Here is a 13,812-nt window from a genome sequence, read left to right on the forward strand (position 1 = left end):
TCTGGCCCATGGGACCCTCAGCGACCCGGGTGTGAAGTCACTTCTGCCAGTTTCCTGCAGCTGCTGTGTTTGTGCAGGAGGTCCCGGGCGGCCACCCTCTCTGGGGTCCTGTTGAGGTTCACTTGGTTTTTCAGTCCATCGAGCCTCAAAGCAGGAGCGGCAGAGGCTCCCGGGCCTCGCTGGGGTCCCTGGGACACCCGCAGGGCCCTGCGCTCACCAGACCTCCAAGCCCATCCGTTCTTGGGCCAAGTGAGGCCCCTGAGGTCCCCCTTGGTGCTCTGCCCTGGAACAGCGGCTGTCCGTGCTCCCACACTGAGCTCTGAAACCGCTCCTCACACGGGCGCCACCGTAAGTGTTGACAGGGTGACGGTGCCATGCCGGCACCTGCCTCTTCTCGGGCAAGTGGGGTCCCCGCAGGGCTCAGGCCGGCCCGAGGGAGGCCCGGCGGGTGAGAAGTGAGGACGGCCGGCACGGTGACCCTCGGCTCACGAAAAGATGCTGTCAGAAGGCGGGCTGAGGGGCAGGCGGGTGCACTCTCCCAGGCCGCTGTAGGGGCACCTGGGGGTTGTTTATGCTCCCCTGGGCGTTCGTTGTGGTGGCGTTGTAGGTCGCCAAGCTGCCATCCACAGGATTAGGTGAGTCACCACTCCTGAGTGCCGACCCTCCACCGCCGGGAGGACTGGGGGGGGATCCAGGAGCAGGGCCTTGGCCAGGTGCCCTGGGGCAACTCGTGCCCGGAGCCTCTGCGTGCCCGGACTGTGCAGGTCGCCTGTCTCCAAGGGGCAGGCAAACGGTGGCCGCTGGGCCTGGGCCTTGCCCCTGCCCCTGGGCCCCCAGCCCTGAGCGCCCCCGACAGGCAGGCCCCACGGCCAGGCCTGTCCAGTCGCCAAGTCTGTGCGGTTGCTCTTCAATGGCCTTATTTATTTAAATATGAAAGAACACTTCATCTCCTCCGCAGGCTGGAGGAAGGTCCCCTGGGGACACGAAGAAAGCAGACAGCTTCCCAGGGGGTGAGCTGGCCTGCTCCGCAGGGAGATGCACTGGCTCCAGAAAAGCCAGGGTCCCCTTGGGGGTCCCCCACCGCGTGCCCCAGTGGGCACGTGCCCATGTTCAGAGGCCATCAGCCATCAGTCCCCCCTGGGAGACAGGAGACGGGTAAGGCCCCAGCACCCCCAGGGCCCGGCTCCATCGGCGGACATGGGGAAGAGCCTCCCTCAATGAGGCTCGCGGTCACAGCTCGCTGCGGGTCGCCTTGGCCACAATCACCAGCTTGGACAGCTCGGCCTTGAACACCCCGGGCCGGTGGGAGACTGCAAGAGAAGAAGCGCTTGGATCAGACGCTCTGGGGCCTGGGCCGGCCAGGGCGCAGCCCCCTAAGCGGACCAACAGGGAAAGTTCCTGGCCCTGATGTCTACTGGGTGAGGGTCACAAGAGAGGAGAGGCTGCCCTGAGGGGGCAGGGCTCAGGCAACTTCGGGGTGGAAAGGGCCGGTGTGTTTCTGCCACAGCAAGAATGCAGGGTGGCTGGGCTGCGTCACCTCCTGGCAACGCTGCCTGAGGCCCGCCTTCCCGCCAGCAGCCGGGAGTCTGGCCTCCACCTGCTGTCCCCCAGGGCTCAGCCCTGCCCTTCTGTGATGCGCCCCGAGGCCGGGCCCTACATCAGCCCCGTCCCCTCGGTCCTGTCCGAGACCTCTACAGCCCCACCCTCTCCAGGGCCTGCAGGTGGGACAGGGCTCCTCCCAGACCCCAAGCCCCGCTCATCACACCCCCCTACCCTACCCCACGCCCGGTGACGCCGCAACCACAGGGGTCCTTCACCTCATCTTTCCTGCCCCTCAGGACCCTCGGGGCTCCCCGAGACACGGCCTCACTGCCATGTCCATCGTCCGAAGCACTCACCCACCCAGGGCTCGGGCCCTGCTGCCCCGCACAGCGGAACACGGCTCAGGACCCCAGGGGCTCCCCAACCTCAGAGGGAACCCCGCCTCCCCGTCAAACACGGTTCCTAGCAGCCTCGACGCCTAGCTGACACCTGCTGCTTGAAAAGCACAGGCCTCTTCCTGGTCACAGCCCAGGCCGGCCAGGCTGTCTGGGTGTCACAGGACCCCATGCGGTGGGCGAGCCCACCGAGTGCCCCCAAGGGCCACAGGGCCCGGAGCCGATTTTCACGCCCTCCGTTCTCTGGCGGGGGACTGGCGGGGGCGGCCGGCGTCATGAGCTCAGGGCGGTCTCTACGTTTTGAACAGCTTTAACAAAGAACCGAAAGGGAAATGGTATTCTATGACATGCAATTCACATTTCCGTGTTCACACAGTAAGGTTTTATTAGAACACAGTCATGCCTACTCACTGACCTGTGGCTCCTGACCGACTGACCACCTTTGCCCTCCCAGAGGCGCCTACCCAGGACGCAGCCCTTTCGGGAACCGTCCACAGACGCTGGGCTGCCACCTGGGGCGCTGGGGGCGGCCTCCCCTCCTCTGACGGGGCCGCTGTCAGCCCGTCCCCCACCTTCTCTGCTGGGTACCTGGGGCCTATCTGCACAATCCATCCTTTTTTTAAAAAATGTGTTTTTTAAATTTATTTATGGTGGGGAGGGGCAGAGAGAGAATCCCAAGCAGGCCCCTCGCCCTCCGCAGAGCTCCACGTGGGGCTCAAACCCGCACACCGTGAGAGATGGGGACCTGACCTGAAACCAAGAGTCGGTCACTTACCGACTGAGCCCCCCCCCCCCAGGCGCCCCCACAACCCATCCTTTCATACCTGCTGTTTTGGTCACTTCAAATTCCTCGTTTTTCAGGGGGACGTCGCTTTCTCTTTCAAACGCAGCTTTGGACTGAAAAAGAACCAGCGGGGAGTTTCCTAAGCAGGACCCGCTCCGGTCTGCTTCCCAGAGCAGCACAGGCCTAAGGTGCCCGCTTCGCCTAAGGGGCGCCTGAGGCTCTTCCAAGCACGAAAAAGAACCCAGAGGCGCTGGTGGTTAATCCACTTAAGAGATTGTCAACCGGCTTAAAGTGTCTGCCTTCGCGGACCCTCCGGAAGGGTCTCCTTCCTCTCCCCCTTCGGCTCACGCACAGGACGCAAGCACGGCAGCCTCCTGCCTGACTCAGGTCTCGAGTCAGCTGAACACGAGCTTTAAAGTAAGACAGGGGGCACCTGGGGGGCTCGGTCGGTTAAGCGCCCGGCTTCAGCTCAGGGCATGAGCTCATAGTTCGTGGGTTCAAGCCCCACATCGGGCTCTGTGCTGACAGCTCAGAGCCTGGAGCTGCTTCGGATTCTGTGTCTCCCTCTCTCTCTGACCCTCCCCCACGTGTGCTGTGTCTTTCTCTGTCTCTCAAATATAAACAAAAAACATTAATAAAAATAATTTTTTTTTTAAATAAAAATAATAAAGACAGACAGGGCCCCGGAGAGCAATGCGACGGGCGGCGCGTCAGCGCCCCAGCTCTGCAGTCAGGCCCCCACGGGTGGGAAGGTATTCCGAGCGTGGGATCCAAGGCCATCAGGAGCCAACTTTAAGAAGAGGAGATTGTCCCCAGTGACCCTGGGACCCTGGGTGGGCCTTCGGAGCAGGCTATCCCGCAGACGTGCCCACATGCCAGCTCTCCCCCCAGACGTCAGGAATGCCTGTCCCTCCTGGTCCTGCTTCTTGGACCCATAAAGTGGTTTTCCAACTGTTTCTGACCCAAATGCAGAAGCGGGGGGGGGGGGGGGGAGCAGGGGGCTCTGCAGTGTGGCCCGCCACCGGTGGGGGCCATGGGGGTCAGGAGGGTGGCAGAAGGGGCTGCCCGGGCCACGGACCACAGGTCACAGGAGCCAAGGCACGCGGGGCCCTCGCCCCCCGAGTGAGCACCTGCCCGCGCCTCTGGGCCACACCTGCCCTTGCTATCCCTGCTGGTGTCCCCAAGCAGAGCACCCAGGGCTTGGGGAGGGGCCCCTCCCCCCAGGCTTCCTGTTGGCCTTGCCAGCGGAGGGCACCCGCCAGAGACGGGCGGGTGGGAGGAGGGGAGGCCAGGTGTCCACACCCACCCTGCCCCCCGGGGGTCTCGGGGTCTCCGGCCACCTCCAGGCCCAGAGACCGGGTGGCACCTGTGTCCTCACGGCGCCCACCTCACCCCCCCACACACACGGCCCACACTCACGTAGGCCATGCCGTACTCGATCTCGGCGCCCCGCACCTCCGCCTTGAACTGCGTGAAGTACAGGTAGGACTTGCCCTGAGGCCTGCAAAGGAAGGGCGGGCTCAGCCTCTCCTCCTTGGGGGACTTCCCTTCAGCTCATTTCGGGACAAGCCTGTCTCTCCTTCTGGACCCAAGCTGTTCTGGGGCAGGAACCCGTCTGTCCGTTCACTAAATGTATTGTAATCGAGCCCCAGAGGCATTCCAGGCCCTGTCGGGGACCAGGGAATGGCGGGGAGGACAGGAGTTAACTAGGCAAGGGAGGGAGCAGGCTGCGCTGGGCGGAGGGAGGAACGGAGTGGGGGGCCAGAGCGGTGAGGAGCCGAGAGAGGGTGCACCAGGAGGGCGGGCGGGGGGCTCAGGGGGCCTCCCAGATTCTCTGAGCCCTGGAGGCTGCCCAAGGGCCTGATGGGTCAGCATCTGAAGCCGGGACGCCAGCCCGTTCAGGCGTGACCTCTTGCTGCGAGGGGACAGGGCCGCTGCTCACGTGCCCCCCCCCCCCACCGTCCCCCGCGACGCTTCTAAGGTCTCCTCTCAGCGGGGCCCGATTAGGACGCCAGGCTCCTGGGCCCTGGGGCCTGTGCCTGTTGCCGACAGCTGGTCCGCAGTGGGGGTGGGGGGCCTCTCCTGACCCTGCCTAGCGGGGACCTGTGGTCGTGGGCGCCCCCCACCCCGCAGCAGGATGAAAACACTCCACGTCCTTTAATGCTGCTGCCACGGCCCCCACGTATCTCCCGTCTGCATATCCGTCCCCCACCCCACCCCACCCCCGTGCTCACCCCCGCCCGGACTTCTGCGAGTCCCCCAGAGGCCCTGCACTCTGCAAGACCCAGAACCAGCCTGAGGAGTCGGTTCCAGGCCACAGCGCCCAGGGCAGCAGGGACAGAGGCGACACGGCCCCGGCGTCCTACCCCCTCTCCTGTCCCTTCTCAGGTGGTGGCTTGCTCGTGCAGCACTCCAGACCCAGGGTGACGACGGGGGCGGGGGGGGGGAGCCCGGCCCCTCCCCACCCCCTCTTGGCCTCAGTGTCCCCCCCCCACCGACCCCCTGCACGGTGGCACCCCCTGCTGTCTGGTCTGCACCTGTGTGACATCTGCCCCCAGCCTGCACACCCTCCAGGGGGAAGGAGCCCTTCACCCCTGCCACCCCGCCCGCCTGGGGCCCCAGGCTCACCTCCAGATGGTGCAGGTGAAGTGCTGGCTGTCCTCGCTGATCCCCAGGCTCATCTGCCATTTCTGGGGACAGAGGGAAGACACAGGTCAGCGCTCGGCCAGCGGCCTCACGGCTCACGGCACACTCGGGGGGCTTCAGGTTCACCCCTGCTTCTGCAGTCAGCGAGCCTTCCCTGGGCGCCCCCCCGCCCAGCCGGAGCCTGGCTCAAGCCCGGGGACACAGTGATGGTGGCCACGTGTCCGAACCCAAGGAAGGCAGGGCACCAAAGGGGAGCCCCAACATCCACTACGGGTTTGGACCTGCAAGGATGCGGCAGCACGGGGAGAGGCTGTAACAGCTGTCCCCTCTGGTGGTGGCCGTCACTGACGGGAGGCCGTGCATGGGGGGTGGGGGGGAGGGGAGTTAAAATCTGCCTTCTGCCCACTTGGGCTGTGAATCCAAAACTTCCCTAAAAAACAAAACCTATCAAAAAAAATAAGACCAGGGAGGCCTGGGGGGGGCTCAGTCACGTAAGCGTCAGACTTCGCCTCAGGCTATGATCTCACGGTTTGAGGGTCTGAGCCCCGAGTCAGGCTCTGTGCTGGCTCAGAGCCTGGGGCCTGTGTTCAGATTCTGTGTCTCCCTCTCTCTTGGACCCTCCCCTGCTCATGCTGTCTCTCTCTCTCTCTCTCTCTCAAAAATAAATAAAACATTAAAAACAGGAAAAAGAAAAATAGGAACGCAAATAAAAGGCAACAGTATACGCATGCTTGTTGAAGGAGCAGAGGCAAGACCGTGACGCCCATGGTTACGTGGAGGCCATGGGTGGGTGGGGCCCGGACCATGGAAGGCACCAGAAAGCTGTTTTATGTTTTTTTGTTTTTTTTTTTTCTTTACTAACATTTACTTATCTTTGAGGGACAGAGGGAGACAGGGGGAGCAGGGGAGGGGCAGAGAGAGAGGGAGACACAGAATCCGAAGCAGGCTCCAGGCTCTGAGCTGTCAGCACAGAGCCCGACGCAGGGCTTGAACTCACGAACTGTGAGATCATGACCTGAGCCGAAGTTGGATGCTCAACCGACTGAGCCCCCCAAGTGCCCCCATGTTTTTCTTTTTGAATGACATGCATGTGTTAGCTTTTTAAAAATCCAGTTAAGAAAAAAACCAAAAATCTGGGGATGCCAGGGGGGCTCAGTCGGCTAAGTGTCCGACTTCGCCTCCGGCCACGACCTCGAGGTTCGGTCGGCACAGACCTGCAGCCTCCTTCGGATTCTCTGTCTCCCTCTCCCCGGCCCCTCCCCGCTCGGGCTCGGGCTCCGGGCTGGTTCCGGGCTGCCTGCAGCATCTGTATCTCCTGCTAGTGAGACGAGAGTTTACAGCTCCCTCCCTGGAGCAATAGCAGCCCGGGCACTGGCATTCCTCACTGAAGGTCAGGCTTCTTCATTAGGGAGAACAAGGCCATGTTTAGGCCAATTATGACGGGAGTAAATGGCCACCCAGATGCCACCTGTCTGCAGCATGCGGGTGGGGACTGCGGTTCTGGCGAGACAGCTTCCGGCCGAACCTGTGGACGCAGCAGTTTTTCCCTCTGGACTTAAAAGCACCTGCCCAGGGGCGCCTGGGTGGCTCAGTCGGTTGAGCATCTGACTCTTGATTTAGGCTCAGGTCAAGATCGCAGGGTTGGGGGATCGGGCCCCACACTGGGCTCCGCACTGAGCATGGAGCCTGCTTAAGATTCTCCCTCCCTCTCTCCCCCCGCCCACTTTGCCCTTCTTCTGATCACACCCTCACTCTGTCTAAAATAAGGTAAAAGATGATAAACAATGTGAAAAGCACCTGTCCACGCCTCCGAGGCCTCTGAGCACCCGGGTCTGGTTTATTGCTGTGACACACAGGTTTGCCACAGCTCTGAAAAGGTTCTTTAAAATGGTGTAACTATTTAAACGTTGTTTTAAAAAAATGAAAGCAAACCAATTTAAAATCAAGAGCTTCTTTTTTTTCATTTTTTAAAATTTTTTTCTGGGGCTCCTGGGTGGCTCAGTTAGTTAAGTGTCCAGCTTCGGCTCAGGTCATGATCTCATGGTTTGTGGGTTTGGGCCCCGCTTTGGGTTCTGTGCTGACAGCTCAGAGCCTGGAGCCTGCTTTGGATTCTGGGTCTCCCTCTCTCTCTGGCCCTCCTCTGCTCACACTGTCTCTGTCTCTCAAAAATAAATTAAAAAACATTAAAAAAATAAAGTAAAATTTTTTTCTAACGTTATTTATTTTTGAGAGAGTCAGAGCACGAGCAGGGGGAGGAGCAGAGAGAGAGGGAGACACAGACTCTGAAGACAGGCTCCAGGCTGTGAGCTGTCAGCACAGAGCCCGACGTGGGGCTCGAACCCACCAACCGTGAGATCACAACCTGAGCCGAAGCCGGACGCTCAACCGACGGAGCCCCCCAGGTGTCCCAAAACCAAGAGCTTCTAAGCAGTAGGGTCACCATTGCTTGAGTGACCCTGTGGCTATGAGAACTTGACTGTGGTCCCGAGGCTGCAGGGCCCGGGGGCGGGTGGTGAGGCGCATGTCCTGGGGCCTGGTCAGTGCGGCTCGGGGAACGGGGCGCAGAGGGGGCTGCATGCAGAAGAGGTCGAGCCAATGGTAGCTGCTGGTGGTTTTTATTCCGACGTAAAACAGCAGACAGGGGCGCGTGCCCGTCCTGACGACGGTTCTGGGCTCTGACGCACGGTTCGATTGCACGTCCCCCACCCCGCCCAGACAAGACACACAGTTGTCTCCCCGACTCCCCCCTGCCCTTCCCTCGGCAGTTTACCCCTCCCCACAGATTCCTGGTGGCCTCCGACCTCATCCCTGTCTGCGTCCGAGCTGGGCCTTCGCAAAGCTGAGGTCAGGCGGGATCCGGCAGAGCGCCGTCTTGCGCATCTTGCGTGTGTCCAGTCGGCATGCGCCCGGACGCCCACCCGCGCCGCTGCAGGGACCGCAGGCCACCCCCCCCCCCCCCGAGAGCTTTGCTGAGAAACGTTTACATACTGTACCCTTCGCTCTTTTAAAGCCAACGAGTCTGTGTTTTCCAGCATGTCCAGAGGTGTGCATCCCATCACCATGATCTAGTTCCGGAACATTCTGTCTCCCCAGAAAACAACCCCATCTCCCTCAGCAGTCACCACCCCCATCGCCTCCCCAGCCTCTGGCACCCGGAACTCATTTCTGTGTCAGCAGATGTGCCTGTTCTGGATGTTTCACTTAAATGGAATCATACACTCTGGGGCCTTTTGTGTCGGGTCCCCCCCCTCCCCGGCACCCCCGAGCGTCGTGTGCTCAGGGTCCGTCCACGGGCCAGCGGGTGTGGGCGCCTCGCTCCTGCTCGTGGCCGAGGGGTACTGTGGACACACTGTGTGCAGCCAGTCACCTACGGATGGACACGTGGGTTGGCCACGTGAGTCCTGCTGCTGTGAAGGGTCACAGGAATCACCGGCGGGCATCACCTGGCGAAGCGCCCGGCTATAGGGCTGCTGTACATGGAACTTCGTAAGAAACGGCCAGTCTGCGTCCCCGCCGGCCACGGCCAAGCTCCCCAGCTGCCGGGCAATTAGCAACTATGGGCAACCCTGGATCTCAGGTCACCTGACCTCACCGGCCTCCCAGGTGACCCCCTGCAGGAACAAACCCTTATCAAAGGAGCAAGCACTGGCTGCCCTCCCTCAGAGGCCCCGGGTCGGCGACAGCGGGGCACCTGCACACCCACGCCTGTCACCACGGGTCCTGCTGGGAGGCGACCAGGCCCTGTGGTTTCTTCCTGCTGCTGGTGACCCCTCTGCAGAAAGGCCACCACGGCCTCCCGGACTTCCGTCCCGGCTGCTCCCAGGGCCATCTCCGCCGCGCTTCCCGTGTGGCACGAGCCAGAATCCGCAAAGCATCTGGAACCATCCCCGCACGTCCGCCGAGGATCTGCCCAGCTGCTTGCGGTGAGCCGGACGGCTCATGGGTCCTGGGGGGCCAGCCATGTCCAGCAGCCACTGAGCACCCGTCAGGCTCGCACAGCGCCCCCCTCCCCGGTTCCCACGGCTCCCGACGGCCGCTGACGGATGCAGTCCACACCCAGCACACCTGCGTTTCTTGGGCGGTTTCCATCCGGATGAGCCTCTTCCAAAACCAATGATCCAGCCCACTGTTGGAGTCCTAGCTCGTGACCCGGTGGCATTCCAGCACAAGGCCCCAACCCACAGGCGCCCCAGCCCAGTGCCCCCGGGGCTGCCGCAGACTGTCCCCGTCTGAGGGTTTCGTCGGGGGTGGGGCCGGGGTACTCTTTTCCCAGTCGCTGGCGTTTCCAGCGCAGATCAGTGGTTAGGGGTCCGTGTCCTGGGGACCGCGGTCACTTCCCAGCTGGGGGAGCCCGGGCCTCCGTGGCCTCGTGTGTGACACTGGGTTGCGACAGAGCAGTCTGGGCTCCTGGGACTGCGGAGAGGAAGAAGTGGGGCGCACGGCACCCGGGAAGTGGCGTACTGCGCTTTACTGTCCCACAAATCAGTCGTCCACACGACAGAAGAGGCCTCCAAAAGGCTGCCCCGCGGAACAGGGCGCACTGGGGCTAGTTCTGAGTGCCCGGGGTGAGCTGGACTGAGGGGCTTTGGGTCCCCGTTAGGAGGAATGCGCCACCACTCGGCCACACGCCATGACGGAGTGGACCGCCGGAGCAGCAGCAGGCCCCGCGGTGTGGGAGGAAGGGGCGGGCAGTCACAGGACGCCTGGCGGCGCGGGGGAAGGGACATGCCGAGGCCAGGGGCCACCAGCTGTTTGCGTCACTTTGTGAGAACACGGTCACCAGGCGTCATCTATTTACAAGTACGACAAGACGTGTCTAAACTAACCGAAGGCACACTTGCCCAGCGGTTTCCAACGAGGGGTAATTTTGTCTTTCAGAGAACAGTAGGCAATGTCTGGGTGTCCCAACCGGGGTACCCCTGGCAGCGAGTGGGCACGGCCCAGAGGCTGCTCAACGCCCTGGTGCCAGAGATAACGCGCTCAGCGAACAACCAGGCCCCGGATGTTAGCGGTGCCGAGGCTGGGGGACCGGGGGGCGGGGGAGACCCTTGCCCAGGTGGACGTGCCGTCCGAGCTCCAGGAGACCGTCAGGCTCGCGAGAGGCTCCCAAGCAGCCCCCGTCTCCGGGACTCTGTGCTGTCACGAGACACAGTGCCACAGACTGTTCTGGAAGGTGAGCGTGATTCCCTAACATCTGGTTGGCAGGGAGAAAAAGCACGATTAGGAAAACAAGATGTAGGTTACTCATTTTTATACCAACGATAATTTCGTCCCTTTCACTTTTCGTCTGTCTGCGCCTCCTCCCGAACGCGTGGGCGCTCCCTCCTGCAGAAGCCAGCACTTTCTTCTCGGGCTTCACCTCTGTGCTGGTCCGACCGTCACCGGCGGTTCTGTGGTCTGGGGCTGTGGGCGCGACATCCCGGGGCCACCGGAGCAAAGTTCCGTGCACCCACTTCCTACAGCCACTGCGAGGCGCTCCCTCCCAGTTCTGGGGCCAGAGGTGCAAATCAAGGTGTCGCCGGGCCGTGCTGCCTTCAGAGGCTCTAGGGAAGGATCCGCCTGCCTCTTCTGGTTTCTGCTGGCTCCAGGTGTCCCTGGGCTTGTGGCCGCGTCCCTCCGTCTCTGCCTCTATCTTCACATGGCCTTTTCCTCTGAGTGTCTTCGCTTCTATCAAATCTCCCTGGAGCGTCTCTTATAATAGAAGCTGTCACTGGAGTCAGGGTCCACCGGGAGAACCCAGCGAAACCTCTCCGTTGCAGAATCCTTAACATACGTCTGCAAATATCTTTGCTTTTCTTCTAGGGGCGCCTGGGTGGCTCAGTCAGTTAAGCGTCCAGCTTTGGCTCAGGTCATGATCTCGCGGTTTGTGGGTCCGAGCCCTGCATTGGGCTCTGTGCTCACAGCCCGGAGCCTGGAGCTTGCTTCCGATTCTGTGTCTCCCCCGTCTCTCTCTGCCCCTCCCCTGCTTGTGCTGTCTCTCTCCATCTTTCAAAAATAAACATTAAAAATAAATTAAAATAAATAAATAAGGTTAAATTCACAGGTTTCCGGAATTAGGAAGGGAACATGCCTTTTGGGGGGCCCCACTCAACTCACGACCCCGCGTCATAAAGGACCACAAATTTAGCAGCTTAATTGCACAGCCTACTAAGCACCGCTTACCCTGACACAGACGCGGGGTCTGGGCTGAGGGGTGTCAGCAGACAGCACCCCCGTCCGAGGCTTGGACTCCCCTTCCAAGACACGTGCTGGTGGCAGAACTCAGTTCCTGGGGCTGGAAGCCTGAGCCCCGCCACCAGCCAGCCGCTGCCCTCAGCTCCAGGAGGCCACCTGCACCCCGTGCCTTGCGGTCCCCCCACAGCCAGCAAGAGGGACTCACGTACTTCCTAAGTTTGGAATCTTAATTCCATTCCTTCTAGACTTTTGTTCACTCTGTGGAATTACAGGAAATCTGCCATCGCTACTGAACTTAAACATTATCTTTCATTGATGAGCCAAGACCCGATCCATGAGTGTGAGTTAACCCAGGTTAGGACCCAATTCTACCGTCCCCTGGAGAGCATCTATCACGACGTGGAATTCTGAACAACTCACCTCGTTCGTCCCTCCTTGAGAAGCGTAGGTGAACGCGCATGTGTATTTGTCCTGGAGGCAAACGGAAAGTGGAAAAAGGCCTGTTAGGAAGTGCTCACGGTGGGGTGTCCTTCGGAGCTCCAAAATCAAGATCTGGCTCTGGAGCTGCCTGGGGGGCTCAGCCGATGGAGCGTCCTACTTTAACTTGGGTCATGATCTCACGCTTCGGGAGATCGAGCCCCGCACTGGGCTTGCTGCTGTCAACGCAGAGCCCGTTTTGGATCCTCTGTCCTCTCTCTGCCCCTGCCCCCAACTCATGCGCTCTCAAAATAAACATTTACATATATACATATATACATGTATACACATACACACATATATGTATATAATTAGAAAAAAAGAAAATCCGGCTTTTGAACATCTGCACTAAGAGAAAGGAGGTAGAGTCAGATTCCTGGCTTGGAGCCCAGCCCCACAGGGCCTCCCAGAGTCCACAGACCTAGACCACCGCTGCCTGCCTCCCTGCTAGAGAGCTCCAAAGTCAGGACAGACAACCCACGGGGGGCAGGGAGAACAGGAAAGGGGAGTCCCGCACCCTCCAAGCACCCACCCATCCAGGCACATGGACTTCGGAAGCAAGGACACCAGGAGGCTCATCTCTGCAATGCTCTGGGGCCTCAGACTAAGTGAAAACTTTGCAGAGACTGTTTTCCTCATCTGAGAAATGGTCTGAGCAAATGAAGCACCTGGCGCGCTTCCTGGCTCTAAGGAAGGACTCAGTTTCTCGCAGCTGTTTATAACTTGTAACCCGGAACACGAAGACGGGAGGGGGGCTTCTCCAACAAGCTAAGGGCAGGGCCGGGCGGGTGCCCCAGGCTTGCGGACTGACCGGTAAGGAGGGCCTAGCCTCACACTTCAATTAAAGTTGGTAGAGCTTGTGCGATGGAGAAGAAAGAGCAACGTCTGTCCACTTCCTCCCAGGTCCGAGCTGCAGCGGGGCTGAGCCTCTGCAGGGCTGGACGTGAAACACCCCTAAGCCTCCTGTCCCCGCCAACTCTGGGCCGGCTCTGCCCTCTGATGGCCAGGACCCGCCTGGTCTGGGAGTTAGGGCTGCTCGCGCACGCCGGGCATGTAAGAGGACACAGGGACCGAGGCTAGTGACCCACCCCCTCAAAGTCGCCAGAAGGCCCCGCTCCCGTTAAGTTCAGCCCCATCTCAGTACGACCGCGCCCCCAGAGTCCCGACCCAAATCAGGCCCCGCCCCTGGAGGCCCTAGCCCCTTCTCAGGCCCCGCCCCCACCGGCGCCACCGCTCGTCTCCGGGGCGGCGGCGATACGTACCCCTGGGCCCACGTTCTGGGAGAAAGAGTGCACGACGCCGCCGGGTCGCACGTCAAACGCCACCGTCGTGGGCTCGGACACCGCCTCCCCCGGCCTTAACGCCACAGCCGCCAGAAGCAACGCAGCCCACAAGCTCGCGCCTTCGCCGTTCGTACTTCTGCTGGGCGCCGCCATCTTGGGCTCGGATCCGCAGGGCAGGGTGGCGACGGGACGCGGCAAGGGACACGTGGGGCGAACGCCGGAGGCCACGTCGGCGCCGGCGCGGCCACGTGACCAGGCGCGCTCCACCCCCCCCTTTCCGGCTTTGGCCGCCATCTTTGGGCGGGGCTTGGACTTCCAGGGTGGGTCCCTGGTAGGTGTGGTCGTGGACTCCCTTCCTGCCTCAATCCCTAGCCTTGTGATCTACCCTACGGCTCTTCCAGTTCCTAAGTGTAGACGGAACGAGGGAAATGGACGATGGCCGTTGAGTAAATACCTCATCATTGTTGCAGCGAAGATCCCTGGGTGGATCTGAAATTTAATAACGGGAAAT

The 13,812-nt window shown here is 61.2% G+C and overlaps 1 protein-coding gene across 1 annotated transcript; it reads right to left on the bottom strand.

Moving 5' to 3' along the window:
- Positions 1-900: 900 nt before the first annotated feature.
- MYDGF (myeloid derived growth factor) lies at positions 901-13,494 on the bottom strand. Its single transcript, XM_029916628.1, has 6 exons — positions 13,281-13,494; positions 11,962-12,012; positions 5,350-5,411; positions 4,141-4,222; positions 2,762-2,834; positions 901-1,310 (listed from the first exon to the last, which is right to left on the bottom strand). Exons 1-6 carry the CDS (start codon positions 13,452-13,454, stop codon positions 1,231-1,233), a joined length of 522 nt encoding a protein of 173 aa, XP_029772488.1. The 5' UTR covers positions 13,455-13,494; the 3' UTR covers positions 901-1,230.
- Between the last annotated feature and the right edge of the window lie 318 nt (positions 13,495-13,812).

This window comes from Suricata suricatta, chromosome 12 (assembly GCF_006229205.1).
Source record: "Suricata suricatta isolate VVHF042 chromosome 12, meerkat_22Aug2017_6uvM2_HiC, whole genome shotgun sequence".
NCBI classification, from domain to species: domain Eukaryota; kingdom Metazoa; phylum Chordata; class Mammalia; order Carnivora; family Herpestidae; genus Suricata; species Suricata suricatta.